Raw genomic sequence first — 17,212 nt, 5'->3', positions numbered from 1 at the left:
ATCCTTACTTTGAGTTGTCTTTTTGTGCTACCTACATAGAGAAGCTTGCATGGACATTCCAGTATATATACCACGTAGGTGGTATTTCAGGTGATATAGGGCCAGATTCTGATACATTTACGTTGCTCCACGGCAGCGTAACGTATCCCATTTACGTTACACCGCCACAGGTTTACAGCGTAAGTGCCTGATTCACAAAGCTCTTACCTGTAAACTTGCGGCGGTGTAACGTAAATCCGTTCGGCGCAAAGCCGCCTAATTCAAGTGGGGCGGGCACCATTTAAATTAGGCGCGTTCCCGCGCCGAACGTACTGCGCATGCTCCGTCGGGTAAATTACCCGACGTGCATTGCGCTAAATGACGTCGCACGGACGTCATTTGTTTAGACGTTAATGTAAATGGCGTCCAGCGCCATTCCCCGACGACTTACGCAAACGACGTGATTTTTAAAATTTCGACGCGGGAACGACAGCCATACTTAACATGGCTTAGAACACCTAGGGCTCAGCCCTAATTTTACGCGGCGTAACTCGACGGAAACTACGTAAAGTTAGATCGACGGGCAAAGCGGACGTTCGGGAATCGCTGTAACTAGTCATTTGCATATTCTACGCTGACCGCAATGGCCTCGCCACCTAGCGGCCGGCCTAGAATTGCATCCTTAAGATCCGACGGTGTAATTCAATTACACCTGTCGGATCTTATGGCTATCTATGCGTAACTGATTCTATGAATCAGTCGCATAGTTAGGACGGCCGGAACACAGAGATACGACGGCGTATCAGGAGATACGCTGTCGTATCTCTTCTGTGAATCTGGCCCAAAGTCCTTAATTGGAAAAGTGACGTTATTAATTATAGACGTGAAGTTTTCCAATGCTCTTACAGGTCTATCTACTTCTCTGCATGGGTGACATTTCCTGCAAGCATAGAACCCATCCTTGTCCCAGAAGGAGACTGGTTTACTTGGGGGATCGAGAACTTTTTTGACAATTCTGTCTCCATAAATTGGGGCCTTCCTGTAAATGAAACATGGTTTGCCAGGAATCACATTTTTGAGAACCTTATCCAAAAGTAGTATATGCCAGTGGGAGGAAAAAATCCTTTCTACTTCTTTGAATTGGGAATGGTATTCTGAGATGAAACTCCATTCGTGGTTGGTTTTAATCAGAGAAGGAATTATAGCATCTGAGTAAGTGACCAATGGTATAGAGTAGATCTTCAATAATTGTATCCAGTTGATTTTCACAGTAGCCTTTTTCCATAAATTTCTTTTTGAGAATGTCAGCGTTTAGCCGTGGAATTCACCACGGCTTCCGGGTAGGGAATCCCGCGGGAGTGGGCGTTCCTATTGTCATGCCAATTGATTGACATGCTAAACGACGGCGCACACAGCGTGTCACGACTTCCCGAAAGAAGCTCCAGTCGGCTCGGCTCTATTAGGCGCCGGTGCGCAGGCGCCGAATAGAGCCGAGCCGACCTTCTTTCGGGAAGTCGTGACACGCTCTGTGCGCCGTTGTTTAGCATGTCAATCAATTGGCATCACAATAGGAACGCCCGCGGGATTCCCTACCTGGAAGCCGCGGTGAATTCCACGGCTAAGCGCTATCTACGGCAAAGAAAAAAAAAAAGGTCAGTGTCATTTTATATGCAGGACTGGGCTGGATGTAGTGTTAGAAATTTTTTATAGGGTGAACCTCCACTTTAAGGAGCCCGTCCAAACGAAAAACTGGTCATCTATATATCTACGATACAACATCAGTTCATCTCTTTTCATACAAAAGACGGTCTTGTCTTCCCACTCAGCCATGAAGAGATTGGCTATACTGGGGGCAAATTTAGCCCCCATTGCAACGCCTCTCTTCTGTGAGTAAAAGGTTCCGTCATACCAGAAGTAGTTGTGTCCTAGACAAAATTCTAGGGCATTGCGGAGAAAGACCTTCTGGACATGAGCTAAATCATCTTTTTGGCTTAGTGCCCAATTTAGGGCCAAAAGGGCGTCATCATGTTGAATAATCGTGTAGAGTGACGCTACATCAGCTGTTACCAGATAGACGATAACTCTTTGGTGTCCTTTAAATAGGCTCTTGTGCGGGTGACACTGTTCTGAAGGAAGTGGTCAAGATATTGGCACATACGGGATGTAATGGATCCTATACCATTCACTATAGGCCTTGCCGGTGGAAGGGTCAAGTCTTTATGAATTTTGGGTAAAGTGTAGATGGTAGGTATTCTCGCACTGCTGGGTACCAGGTATTTACTTTCCTTAATGGAGAGGGCCCATGTACGATATCCCATTTCCACTAGTGTTTTCAAATGTGTTTCATATTGTGGAGTGGGGGTCTTTATCTAGCCTTTGATAGGTTGCTTCATCCATCAGCATATTCAGCAATTGATCCTGGTAAAATTCCTTAGTTAGGATCACTACCCCCCCTCATTTGTCAGCTGGTCTCACCACTATATCCTTCCTTTTTTCTAGTAGTTCGATACCGTCTTTTATGTGTCTTTTAACCTACGCTGAACCTGGCAGTGCCGACGGATATTCCAGTGACAGTTACCTCTTAAGGCTCAATTTATTGGCTTTCTGGTGAGTTTGTACCCCGAAGGGGTGAAGATTGGGAGGTGGTGTAGGATTCACCATGTACCTATTGTTACAAGCACCCATCACTGTAGAATATTTTGTTGCATCGTCATCACGCAAATGCCTCTATGCAGTTGGGCATTTAACCAACTATAATAAGCGCTGTTTTATCATTTGGACTTTTTAGTTTCAATTTGATATATTTCAATATTTTATGTGTTCCATGAGTTTCTCATTTTTGGACTTTAAATAGCTGCTTTCATTGCCATATCCTTTTGCTAAAATTGTGATATTGGTTGTTTTATAGATTGTGCTCATCCATTCTATTGACAATTGTCAGCTCAGAGACATCCTGGTTTTGTGGCGCTGAGACGTGCATTTGGGCCATTGTTTTGCACCTTCACAATAATATATAAATCTTGTATAATATACAGTCATGCTCAAAATTGTTGGCACCCTAGGAATTTTGGACATAATGTCCCACAAAACTCCAAAAATGGGCTGCTTAAAATTTTTGGCACCCTTAACCTAATATTTGGTTGCACACCCTTTGGAAAAAATAACTGAAATCAGTTGCTTCCTATAACCATCAATAAGCTTCTTACACCTCTCACCCGGAATTTTGGACCACTCTTCCTTTGCAAACTGCTCCAGGTCTCTCTTATTGGAAGGGTGGACGGTGGCTAGTGGGTGTAGAAAATGCCCCAGCATCAGTGCCCCTTAATTGGTTTTAAAATTCAAAATAGTGCCCCATTGAGCGTGTCAGTAGGGGGAATGGTGCCCCATCATTGGTGTCAGATGGTGTAATAGTACCCCAAGGGTCAGATAAAGGCAAGCAAAGGGCCACATCCAGCCCCTGAGCCACAGTTTGGAGACCAGTGCCATAAAAGATATGATTTCTCAAGTTTTAGCTAAATTCCCTTTTTTTGCTGGTCCTCTAATCTTCTTTATAAATGAACAGGCTACTAGTCTTGATCCTCCTTCAACATCTAGCTTAGTGTAGCTGTAGAAGTACTACTTTTTCTTGCTCATACATCATGGGACACAGAGCCTTAATTACTTAAAGGAGTTGTAAAATAATTTTTTTTTTTGCTGAAATTACTGTTTACAGGGTATAGAGACATAGGCCCGGATTCACGTAGAACGGCGCATCTTAAGACCGGCGTAGTGCATCTCATATGCGTTACGCCAATGTAAATCAGTGAGGCAAGAACAGTATTTACAAAGCACTTGCTCCCAACGTTGCGCCGGTGTAACGTAAATTGGCCGGCGTAAGCCCCCCTAATTCAAAGTAGGAAGGAAGTGGGCGTGATCCATTTAAATGAACAATGACCCCATGCAAATGAATGGCCGAACCAACGGCGCATGCGCCGTCCCGTGGGCGCTTCCCAGTGCGCATGCTCAGAATCACGTCCGACCTAACGCCTAAGATAAGTCGAATCACTGAACGTAACCTAATCCCAGCCCTATTCACGTAGTCCTACGTAAATGACGTAAAATACGACGGCTGTTCCATCGTCCATACCTTTTGCATGGGATGCGCCTCCTATAGGTGGAATAACTTTACGCCGGACGTACGCCTTACGTAAACGGCGTATACTACTGCGACGGGCGCAAGTACGTTCGTGAAACGGCGTATCTTGGTCATTTGCATATTTGACGCGTAAATCAATGGAAGAGCCCCTTGCGGACAGCGTAAATATGCGCCCAAGATACGACGACGTAGGAAACTTGCGTCGGTCGTATGAAGCCAAAATTCAGGCGTATCTTAATAGCAGAATCAGGCGCATAGATACGACGGCGCATCCGTGCACTTACGCGGCGTATCAGTAGATACGTCGGCGTAAGTGCTTTAAGAATCCGGGCCATAATGGTTAACTGATTCCTTTTAAAAATAGCTAAAAATCAATCATATAATGTACCTGCAGTTTCTAGTTTCGTTTTTGCATGTTTCCTGCCTCTGTGATGTACAGAGCCACAGAACCAATAAAGGGCAGTGATGGTTTGGAAAACGAAACTGATTGGTGCTGTGGGGTTTTAGACAGACAGTAATCACACCTCCTTGATTAGTGACCACAGAGAGAAAGCTCCCAGTACTGTGGTCATCAGGAAACAGACAACCAGGGAGTGTGGAGATCAGAGAAGAATTACAGCAACTGGAGAGCAAAAACGAACAATGAGGACATGAAAACAGCACTGCATTAAGGTAAAGGAAGCTATTAAGATAAGCAAAACATTTCCTTTACAAATCCCTTTAATGGGTTATGTAGTCACCACAGGTGATTGGACACTGGTTAACCCAATTAGAATTGAGTTCCTCCCCTATATATCCCCTCCCAAATGGAGAGTACCTCAGTTTTTTTTGCCAGTGTCTAAGGTGGTTGGTCATGTTGAACATGTGCTAAGAAGAAAAAGCTCTTTTGATGGTCTTTCTGCAGAGGCCTAGGAGCCTTTAACCGGATCCATACCTTGGGCTGCTATCAAAAGCCTAAGATGGGTGGTACCCGGGCCTTGTGTAAAGAAGAAAAAAGTTTTGCCTGTAATATCTCTCTGCGGAGGTCTGGGCTCTGGGATCCAGGCTTTGGTGTACTAATGCAAATGTGGCACGAAAAGTTACTGGCAGAGTATTCTACAGGGCCAGGTATGAGGTTTCTCTAATGGAACCCTTGGTAAACCTGAAGGTTGGCACAACTTACCCGCCGTGATGGGTGAAAGCTGGAACTACTTCTTAGTAGCTTTCCTGCGGCATGGATAAGGTACGAGGGGATAATTTTTTTTTATTGTATATTCTTTATTGTTTTCTTCAATACAAAAAGACTCCTATTTAAATTAGATACAATTCCTGTCGCCGAGAATGTTTTTCCAGCACGACGGCATTGCGCTGATTCTCTGCGACATGGTGCCGACATCTCGCACTCGCTGGAATAGAAAAAGCATATTCCAGCGAGCGCGTCATAGAAGCGACGGGGATCATGGGGGGGAACTCCACGACAAATTTTAAATTAAAAACGGCATGGGTTCCCCTCCCAGGGGCATACAAGGCCCTTAGTTCTGGTATGGATTGTAATGAGAACCCCTACGCTGAAAAAACGGCGTGGGGGTCCCCCCACAATCCATACCAGACACGTATCCAAGCACGCCGCCTGGCCAGTCAGGAAGGGAGTGGGAACGTGCGAGCGCCCCCCCCCTCCTAAGCCGTACCAGGCCGAATGCCCTCAACATGGGGGGGTTGGGTGCTCTGGGGCAGGGGGGCGCCCTGCGGCCCCCCACCCCAAAGTACCCTGACCCCATGTTGAAAGGGACAGGGCCTCTTTCCGTCAACCCTGGCCATTGGTTGTCGGGGTCTGCGGGCGGGGGGCTTATATCGGAATCTGGGAGCCCCCTTTAATAAGGGGGCCCCCAGATACCAGCCCCCCACCCTAGGTGAATGAATATGGGGTACATCGTACCCCTACCCATTCACCTGGAGGCAAAGTGTCAATAAAATAAACACACAACAGGGTTTTAAAATTATTTATTAGTCAGCTCCGGGGGGTCTTCTCCACTCTCCGGGGGGGGGTCTTCTTCCATCTTCTCTGCTGTCGTCTTGGCGCTCCCCAGTTCTTAAAGAGGGCTCCCAGATTCCGATAAGCCCCCTGCCCGCAGACCCCGACAACCATCGGCCAGGGTTGTCGGGAAGAGGCCCTGTCCTTATCAACATGGGAACAGGGTACTTTGGGGTGGGGGGGGCCGCAGGGCTCCCCCTGCCCCAGAGCACCCAACACCCCCCATGTTGAGGGCATGTGGCCTGGTATTGCTCAGGAGGGGGGGGGGGTGCTCGCTCGTCCCCACTCCCTTCCTGACCGGCCAGGCGGCATGCTTGGATACGGGTCTGGTATGGATTGTGTGGGGACCCCCACGCCGGTTTTTTGGCGTAGGGGGTTCTCCTTACAGTCCATACCAGACCTAAGGGCCTAGTATACCCCTGGGGGGGAACCCATGCCGTTTTTTTATTTAAAATTTGGCGTGGAGTTCCCCCTCATGATTCATACCAAACGCCGCGGCTAGAATTGGCAGGAATCCAAGTCGGATCCCCGTCGCTTCTATGACGGCTTTTTCCCATCGTGGCGAGCCAGCTCGGCGCTGGGTCCCGCGACGGGGCTCGTAGGTGGTCAATCTCACAGAGAAAGGGAGCGAGATTGACACAATATCGCGGTCACCTACAGTACATCTTTATACATAAAACACATTATTTTTATTTTAAAGTGCTTGCCATCCCCATAACCCACCCCCCCCTTTTCCCCCATTATCTTATTTGTACCTCACACACGACCTCTATCGCTCCTGCAGTGTAAACTTTTTCCTTCTTTCCCCTCTCTCTCTCCCTCCCCCTTTTATCTAGCAGGTACAGCTCTCTCTCTCTGTTTACTCTCTCTCTCTCATCCAGCTAATCTCTGGCTTCTAGCCCTCACTTCTTTTCCCCCTCTAGGGCGGGCATCCCATTCTGCTCAGCCAGGGCTCCCACAGCATTTTAAATTTATTAAAGTTACCCCTTCATGTTAAAACTGATGTTTCCTTCCATATCGTCGAGTTTATCACATTGACCCATTCCACTTATGTAGGTGCAATCTGTGATTGCCAGTTTTGGGCTATCAATTTTCTAGCCTGGAAGAGGCACCTTATAACCGCTGCTGTAATGCCCCTTTGCTCATTCTTCTATACAACCCAATAGGCATACTCTGGCCTCCGGTTCCAGAGCTATCCTAAAGGTTGATTTTATGATATCTAATACCTTAACCCAGTATCTGTATAGTTTTGGGCATTTCCACATCATGTGTATAAGGTCTCCTGTATTTTGACACCTAGGGCATTTGTCATCTGGTTTCCTTCCAAACATGTACAACCTCTTTGGGGTATAGTATACTCTGTGTTCTAAAAATAGGTGGGATACTCTCTGTGACAGGGAGAGTGACACTGATGTACCCAACTCCAATAGTCGTTCCCATTGTTCCGTTGTTATAGGGCCTATGTCCTCCTCCCATCTTTGTTTATTTCTTCGCGCTCTCTCTTCTGTGAGTAGGATGTCTTTCCTGGTTTTCACCACTGGAGGGAGTAATGCATACCTGGTGTATTCTTACATAGCCATCCAGGACACGCTCAGTGAAGTCGATCAGTTAAAACGCCACTCGCCTCCTCCGCTGCAAGCTCTGCCACAAACGCATACAGGGGTCCCCCCCAATGAAGCCCCCAGTGATCCCTTTCCTCTTCGCCCTGGGTGCTGCCATGATGGTCGGCTTGCGCGCGCCAGTAGCGCACTTTATATTTTCTATGGGCAGATGGAGAGGGGGAGGGCAGTTGTTGCTCGTGCCTGTGCGCAGACACTGTGCACCTGTGTGCAGGCGCCAAGAGGCTGATTTAAAGCCCAGCACACCAGAAGCCTTCTGTAAAGCGGCATGGAAACAGAACTGTGGGCTGTAAGCATCCCTGTGGATTGAACCAGGCAAACCTAAGATTCCTACTTGGTAAGCTGATATTTGTGTATTGTAAGACTATAGCACATAGGTGTCAAACACAAGGCCCGCGGGCCGAATCCGGCCCTCCAGGCCATTTTATGTGGCCCTTACACCTGTCTGGCAGCTGCAAGAGAACTCCAGCCCTCCTCTGGTCCTCCTCCAGACCGTTACTTTCTGCTTTTAAGCAATGCATCCAGCTTCATCCCAGCAGCAGCATAAGGAACGGGGGGTGCACTGTGATGTAAGGGAGAGTGGGGGACTCAACTTCTGATGGTGGAGTGGCTCTTGACATCTAATGTAAGGGGAGGGGATGTACTGGGCATCTAATCTTAAGCCTTGTACACACGATCAGTCCATCCGATGAAAATGGTCTGAAGGACAGTTGTCTTGGGTTAACGGTTGAAGCTGACTGATGGTCCGTCACGCGTACACACCATAGGTTAAATAACCGATCGTGTCAGAACGCGGTGACGTAAAACACAACGACTTGCTGGAAAAAACAAAGTTCAATGCTTCCAAGCATGCGTCGACTGGATTCTGAGCATGCGCAGGTTTTTAACCAATTGTTTTACATACTAACGATCGATTTTGACCTATTGGTTAGCAATCCATCGGTTAAATTTTAAAGCAAGTTAGGTTATTTAACCTTTGGTTAAAAAAAAGCAATGGCGCCCACACACGATCGGTTTGGGCCGATGAAAACGGTCCATCAGACCGTTTTCATCGGTTTAATCTATCGTGTGTACGAGCCTTAAGGCCTCGTACACACGAGGGGACATGTCTGATGAAAACGGTCCGCGGACCGTTTTCATCGGACATGTCCGCTCGGAGATTTCGGTCTGATGGTTGTACACACCATCAAACCGAAATCCGCGCATACAGGATACGCGGTGACGTCGCCTCGACGATGACGTGTGCGACCCTGGAAGGTCAATGCTTCCACGCATGCGTCGAATCACTTTGACGCATGCGAGGGCTTTCGGCCGAGCGGACATGTCCGGTAAGTCGTACAGACGACCGAACATGTCCGACGGACAGGCTTCCAGCGGACATGTTTCCTAGCATGCTAAGAAACATTCGTCTGCTGTAAACCTGTCCGATCCGCCGGAAAATTGTCCGGTCGGCCGTACACACGACCGAACATGTCTGCTGAAACTGGTCCGCGGACCAGTTTCAGCAGACATGTTCGGTCGTGTGTACGAGGCCTAACAGATACAACCAACCCTTTTGAGGGCAATCATAATGCTGATGCGGCCCACAATGAAATTGAGTTTGACACCCCTGCTATAGCACAACAGTGATTGCATTTTTTGTGGATAGTACCTTTGCTTTGCAGTAAGGACTATGGGCCAGATTCAGGAATAATTACGGCGGCGTAACGTATCCCCTTTACGTTACGCCGCCGCAAGTTTTCGGCGTAAGTGCCTGATTCACAAAGCACTTGCCTGTAAACTTGCGGCGGCGTAATGTAAATCTGTCCGGCGCAAGCCTGCCTAATTCAAATGGGGCGTGTACCATTTAAATTAGGCGCGTTCCCGCGCTGAACGTTCTGCGCATGCTCCGTTTGGAAATTTCCCGCCGTGCTTTGCGTGAAATTACGGCGCCCCAACATGTTTTTTGAACGGCGACGTGCGTAACGTACTTTCGTATTTCCGGATGTCTTACTCAAAAAAAAAATGTTTAAATTCGACGCGGGAACGACGGCCATACTTTAACATGGATGGTGTAATTTCTACACCATCTAAATAGCACTCTTAACTTTACGACGGGAAAAAACGACTAGCGACGACGTAAGAGATTGCGACGAACGCGTGTATCTTCGTGGATCGCCGTAATCAGCTAATTTGCATACCCAACGCTGGAAAAAGACGCAAACTCCACCCAGCGGCCGCCAGAAAATTACACCTAAGATCCGAAGGCGTACGAAGCCGTACGCCTGTCGGATCTTGGCCAAAAGCCGTCGTATCTTTTTTGTGAATTACAAAAAAAGATACGACGCGGCAAATTTGAAAGTACGCCGGAGTATCAGCAGATACTCCGGCGTACTTTTTCTGTTAATCTGGCCCTATGTCCCAGAGAAGAGGTACAAGGCATAGTAAAAGAGGCACCAGAAAATCCCTGCTTATGGCTAAGGATTCTTGCATGCAGATTACCATCCCCCTCTGTCAGTCTGATAGCAGCCTTACAGGATGATCATGTGCCCCTGTCTGGTTCTGCAGCTTCTCCGATGGCAGCTCCTGTATATGTCACTGAGGACGCTTTAAAAGTTGCTTTGGATGGCTTAGAAGGAAGGATTGCCACTATAATCGCAACCTCCTTGAAAGATAGCAGAAAACGGGGTAGATCCCCTTCATCTGTTCTGGCTCTCTCATCAGATGAGTAACCTAATTTTCCAAGCAGTGGCGACGGCCTCCCCAGTCTAACACTAGGGGAAAGGCCCAGAACCAAGCCCAAGGGCAGAAAAGAACCCCAAAACTTCCCTATGAAGGGACGCCCCCGCTCGGCCGAGTGGGGGGAAGGCTGCTGCAATTTGCAAACGCCTGGCAGGACGAAGTTCGGGACAAGTGGGTCATCTTCACAGTGTCCTCAGGCTACAAGCTGGAATTTAGAGAACTTTCGCCACCCCGTTTTCTGAGATCAAGAGTTTCCAAAGATCCAGAAAAAAGAAGGCCTTTGTTTTAGGACTTGGAACGCCTGTTGTCCCAAGGCGCAATCATAGAGTTAGTCCCAGAGGATCAGGGTTCTACTCAAACCCTTTCACGGTTCCAAAACCAAACAGGGATGTCAGACCTATCCTAGATCTGAAAAGCCTGACTAAGTTTCCGAACATTCGCTCCTTTTGCATGGAGTCTGTCCGTTCATTTGTTTCCACCCTCCAGGGAGGAGAATTTCTGGCATCAATAGACATCAGAGATGCATATCTTCATGTGCCAATATTTCCCGCTCACCAAATATTTCTAAGGTTTGCGGTGGATCAGCGCCACTTTCAGTTTGTGGCCGTTCCTTTCGGGCTGGCTACAGAACCTCGAGTGTTCACAAAGATACTGGCCCCAGCCCTGGCAAGGCTAAGGTCACGAGGCATAGCGATAACAGCCTACCTGGACGATCTGTTGATCATAGATCAGTCCACCGCTTGCTTGGGCCACAATGTGCACAGCACAGTGGAATATTTAGAGTACGTAGGCTGGGTCCTCAATTTGGAGAAATCTTCCTTGCAGCCTCAAAAAAGGCTAGAGTACTTGGGCATGATTATAGACACATCACTAAGCAAGGTATTCCTTCCCAAGCCAAAGGCAAAAGCCATATGAGACTTGGTCTGAGTGGTAAAGGCAAAGAGAAGGCCTTCCATCTGTTATTGCATGAGATTGTTGGGGAAGATGGTAGCCTCATTCGAAGCTGTCCCTTACTCCCAGTTTCACTCAAGACCGTTACAGGGCAGGATTCTCTCAGCTTGGAACAAGGATGTTCAGGCCCTGGATCTTCCTATGGTCTTATCTCCAGGGGTTCACCAGAGCCTCAATTGGTGGTTGCTCCCCCAAAACCTGTCGGAAGGGAAATCCTTCACTCCAGGTACCTGGAAGGGGGTAACCACAGATGCCAGTCTTCTAGGCTGGGGGGCAGTGCTAGAAGAAGCATCTGCCCAGGGAAAGTGGTCTGGGGCCGAAAAGCTCCAACCCATCAACATTCTGGAGATTCGGGCAATTCACTTGGCCTGGGCAGAAAGGCATATTCCTCGCCTATCTGCGGTCTTCATTCCAGTACCGCTCCTCCCACAATTCCTTCAGAGGGTCAAGAAGGAAGGAAAGACAGTGATTTTGGTCGCGCCGGCTTGGTCCAGGAGACCCCGGTACGCAGAAGTCGTAAGGATGGCAGTAGGAAGACCTTGGATTCATCCATTACGCCCAGACCTATTCTCACAGGGTCCAATATTCCATCCTGCCTTACAAAGTCTAAATTTGACGGTTTGACTGTTGAGACCCACATTCTGAATAAACGTGGGCTCTCAGGACCAGTCCTATCCACCCTGGTTAATGCAAGGAAGCCGGCCTCCAGGCTCATCTACTACAGAATCTGGAAGGCATATGTTTCCTGGTGTGAACCCAGAAAGTGGCATCCTAGGAAGTTTGCCATTAATAGGATTCTTGGCTTTCTTCAGTTGGGCTTAGATATGAGGTTGGCCTTGAGCACTACCAAATCTCGGCTTTGTCGGTAATTTTTCAAAAACCGCTTGCTTCTCATTCCCTAGTTAGGGCTTTTGTTCAGGGTGCACTGTGGTTAAATCCGCCGATTAAGTCTCCCGTGTGCCCATGGGATTTGAATTTGGTATTGTCTGTTTTACAGAAGTTACCTTTTGAACCTATACACCAGGTTTCTCTAAGTCTGTTGACACAGAAACTGTTTTTTCTTGTAGCCATATCCTCGGTGGCTCTTTCTTGTAAAGAACCGTATATGATTATTCATTAAGACAGGGTGGTGCTACGGCCTCACCCGAATTTCTTACCTAAGGTGGTTTCAGGTTTTCATCTGAACCAAGATATAGTCCTACTATCTTTTTTTCCAAATCCGCAGGCTGCGGAGGAAGAGAGTCTACACTCTCTGGATGTTGTAAGAGCGGTAAGGGTTTATCTGCAAGCTACGGCTCAGATAAGGAAGACTGATCGTCTGTTCAAAAAAAAAAACTTGTGGATTGCCAGCAAAATGCAAAACCTGTAGCTAGCCAGTTTAACCCTACCTAACTTCTGTATCCTGTAGTGACATGAGGATCAGTGGGAGGAACAACAGCGTGCAGGGTGTGTTGATTTTTGAAGAAGCTTCAGTGAGCAACTGTTTTTGATCAGTGTTTTTCAGTTACACAGGTAGCGGGAAAGGTATGTTCTTCTTTGCAAGGAGCAATGTTAGTTTGTGTTTGATTTATGTGACATAAGATACTTTCAGCACATGTAATTTAAGCACTTCCCCTCATGAGCACAATAAGTTTAAAGACAAACAGGTGATCCGTAATGTGAGGATTTGGATCATGATGCCCTTTTTTAACTTATTTAAATCTGTGGTCACGTAACACTCTAGTCTTCTCTGTCCTTTTGTTTACAGTTGAGGCCCTTCTTTGGGTGCCCATGACACTGCCTACATGACATGGGCACTTTCTTTTGACTATCTAGGGGTGGGGTTCTCTCTTGATCCAGAAGGGGGGTCATAGTAGTGACTTCAGCATGAGGGAGCCAGCCAGTGTGACGCATCTGTAGCACTGGCTTATGGCCCCCTGCACCTGAAACTGATGAGGGACTCAGATGGTGGTCTTAGGTGAGTAAAACATTTAGTTTTAAAGGTATTTAAAAAAAAACAAAGGAGCTTTGAAAGGGAGGGGTGGACAATAAGGCTTTTCTTGGAGATGAACCTGAGTTTTTTACTATTTTATTTTTTGTTTTACCTACAGGAGATGGTGCAGCAGTTCTTTTAAGATCTCTAGAGCCTATAGAAGGCCTTGATGAAATGAGAAGCTTTAGAAGTATTCGAAGAAATGCATCAAAGTCATTGAAAGACAAAGAACTTTGTAATGGACCCTCAAAACTCTGTCAGGCTTTGGATATTAATAAAAGTTTTGACCGCCGGGATCTAGCCAGTGACCAGAGCGCATGGTTAGAGGCGGGGTCAGAAGTCATGGAGGAGGACATTGTATCTTGCGCAAGGATTGGCATTGGTTATGCAGGAGAGTGGACACACAAACCTCTGCGTTTTTATATTAAAGACAACCAGTATGTTAGTGTGCGGGATAAAGCTGCGGAGGGTGGTATGACTTTTGTTCATACAAATGTACTTGTAGATAACATGTGAAACATATTTACTGTGGTAAATATGGTATGGTATGCAGAGTATATGGTTATGCCAGAGATCAGACTTTGAACTTGGAAGGAATCATATAATTGTAATCTTATGTGATTTGTTCTACATGTTACATATGTTTGTGTAAACCTTCTGGCCATATGAGTAATTCTTAAAGACCTGCCCATACGTGTATTTTTTTTTTCAGCTGTAAAATGTGTTTTACTGTAGGAAAATGCAATTTATGTAACACTTAAAGGGGTTGTAAAGGTAAATAAAAATCTTCCCTAAATAGCTTCCTTTACCTTAGTGCAGTCCTTCACTGACCTCGTCCTTCGATTTTGCTTTTAAATGTCCTTATTTCTTATGAGAAATCCTCACTTCCTGTTCTTCTGTCTGTAACTACACACAGAAATGCAAGCCTCTTGAGTGGGGAGGGGGCGAGCAGGAGAGTCAGGACGTCCATAACACACAGCTCCTTTCTCTATCTGCAAAGTAGAGAGCGTCCTGACCCTCCTGCTCGCCCCCTCCCCCCTCAAGAGGCTTTCTCCACACCAGGGAGAAAGCCTTGCATTACTGTGTGTAGTTAGACAGAAGAACAGGAAGTGAGGATTTCTCAGAAGAAATAAGGACATTTAAAAGCAAAATCGAAAAATTAGGCAAGTGAAGGAGGACTGCACTAAGGTAAAGGAAGCTATTTAGGGAAACATGTTTTTACCTTTACAACCCCTTTAAGAACACAACACCTCTCTCTTCCAAATAATCTGCATCTCTCTAACTATAAATTGGGTTGAGTGTATAATGGATGTTGGGGAAGGCATTTTTAAAGGTTTTTCCTAATTGCTCCAAATGCTTTCACTTTCTTTTCAATGCATTTTCTTTCATAGTAGGACTATTGATGAGTAGACATGTGCACACTGAAATATTTTGTTTCGGAATTTCGTTTTTCGTCCGAAATTCGTTTTTATTTATTTTGTTTAGTTAAAAAATGTCTTAAAAATCCGAATTAATGAAGGTTGAATCTGTCATTGAAGGCTTATGGGTTCTTTCGAATGTTCTATGAAGATTCGACGAAGCAGCTAAACTGTACGACGCCGCAATCGTACATTTCCGGTCGAATGTTCCGCCTACAAGCTATAGAAGAATTTTAATGTTGCATGACACTAGTAATAATTATATTTATAAATTATTATTACTAGTCAACTAACATGAGTTTTTCTATAGCCTATGGCCGAGCATTTGATGTAATGTACGATTGCGGCGTCGTACAGTTTAGCTGCTTGTCGAATCTTCTTAGAACTTTCGACAGACATCATAAGCCTTCAATGACAGATTCAACGTTTGTATGTTTTTTTCTGCTTTGTTGAATCTTCGTCGTTCATGTCGAATGGTCTACCCCAACACTGTCTCTATAATGTAGAATCTTTTCTCTCTATGTCGAATCTTTCCTCTCTATGTAGAATAATCTTGGAATAACAGAGTTAAAGCAAAGCTGACTTTTAATAAATGGACACTTACCCGTCCTGGAGTCCAGTGACGTCGGCAGCAGAAGACGAGCAATCGCTCGTCTCTCTGCCGACGTCACTGCCATCCTCGGTGAGGGAATCAGGAAGTGGCTTCACTGCCCGATTCCCTACTGCGCATGCGCGAGACGCGCTACGCCATCCTCACCTGTTCGGATCGGAACAGTATGCGATCCGCGGAACGCACCGCCGCCGCGGCCTTAGGAAAGACCGCGGCTTCGGCCTAGCTCCGGAGCGGTCGGCCATCTTGGTACACTCGGCGGCGGTGCGCGCTGACGTCATCACCCCTCCCTCTGCTCGTGGATTTTTTCTATTTTGCAAGAGCGCACTGCGCCGCTGACTCTGCATGCAACCTGAGTACAGTGAGACGGACCGAGTACATCAGTACAGTGAGTTGGCTAATGGCTTAATAGCCATTAGCCAACTCACTGTACTGATGTACTCGGTCTAGTAAAACAGTAACACTGTAATTACCATGTTTGCCACTGTAATAATAGTCATAGCCAACATTGCCCCCACCATAGTAAACAGTAACACTGTGTGTATAGCCATTTTTCCCACTGTAATCAGTGGGAAAAATGGTTATACACACAGTGTTACTGTTTACTAGTGTGGGGGCAATGTTGGCTATGACTATTATTACAGTGGGAAAAATTACAATTACAGTGTTACTGTTTTACTAGTGTGGGGGCAATGTTGGCTATGGCTATTAATAGCCATAGCCAACATTGCCCCCACACTAGTAAAACAGTAACACTGTAATTGCCATTTTTCCCACTGTAATGGTCCCAAAATTGTCCGATGTGTCCGCCATAATGTCACGGTCACGAAAAAAATCGCTGATCGCCGCCATTAGCAGTAAAAAAAAAAAATAATAATAATAAAAAAAATGTAAAAAGACAAAACTTTTGTTTTGTCTTCTGTTTTTTTTTTTACTGATCCGAAAATGATCCGATCCGTGACTCCTGACCCGAGGATTGATCCGATCCGTGAGTTTTTTGATCCGTTGCACCCCTAGTATCTATTTACTCGCCGTAACTTCATCTTTCACATTATGCAAAAGAATAAAGAAAAAATATTAATTTGCTAAATTTTATAACAGAAACAAAGAAAAATTCTTTTTTTTTTTACAGAATTTTCAGTGTTTTTTCTCCTCTAGCGCAAAAAATAAAAAACCCAATGGTGAATAAATACCACCAAAAGAAAGCTCTGTTTGTGTGAAAAAAGGACGAAAATTAAATTTGGGTACAATGTTGTATGACTGAGTAATTGTCATTCAAATTGTGAGAGCACCGAAAGCTGAAAATTGGTCTGGTTATTAAGGGGGTTTAAGTGCCCAGTGGTCAATGACCTAAAAAAAATTTTTTTATTTTTTACATCCCGAAAAACGGTTGTGTGTATTAGTCTCACTCAGCGCCCACTCACGATCATTGCAACATGTCATTCTAGGTTGATAGCGCAGTCATATGTTAGAACATGACTGCAACTTAGATTTGCGACAAGAGTTTTGAGTCTCTCTCTTTTTTTACATAGATGCAACAACATTTATATGCTCATTCACAAGATTCTGGACGCATGATTGGGATAAAAATTACATGATTAAAAATATATTTTTTTATTAAAAACTTTTTAGTATATTAAATTTACTGGTCATCAATAGCTAATCCGGGCTACATGGTATCTTTTATTGTTACAGTTACCATATTGTTGCTCTTCCCCTAGACTTTACATATTATTATCTTTAGCAATAGACAGATGGCCACAGAGTGTATGAGAGTTCTGTTTTTACCGTACACT

At 45.7% G+C, this 17,212-nt stretch overlaps 1 protein-coding gene across 1 annotated transcript in view; it reads left to right on the top strand.

Moving 5' to 3' along the window:
- MPG (N-methylpurine DNA glycosylase) overlaps positions 1-14,214 on the top strand; it is a 47,456-nt gene extending 33,242 nt beyond the window's left edge. The window contains exon 4 of the mRNA XM_040357019.1: positions 13,507-14,214. Within this exon, the coding sequence (XP_040212953.1) occupies positions 13,507-13,904 (398 nt within the window). The 3' untranslated portion in view covers positions 13,905-14,214. The remainder of the gene's footprint in view (positions 1-13,506) is intronic.
- The last annotated feature ends 2,998 nt before the right edge of the window (positions 14,215-17,212 follow it).

Source organism: Rana temporaria, chromosome 6 (genome assembly GCF_905171775.1).
Source record: "Rana temporaria chromosome 6, aRanTem1.1, whole genome shotgun sequence".
NCBI classification, from domain to species: domain Eukaryota; kingdom Metazoa; phylum Chordata; class Amphibia; order Anura; family Ranidae; genus Rana; species Rana temporaria.
This window is presented reverse-complemented; position numbering and strand designations above follow the sequence as displayed.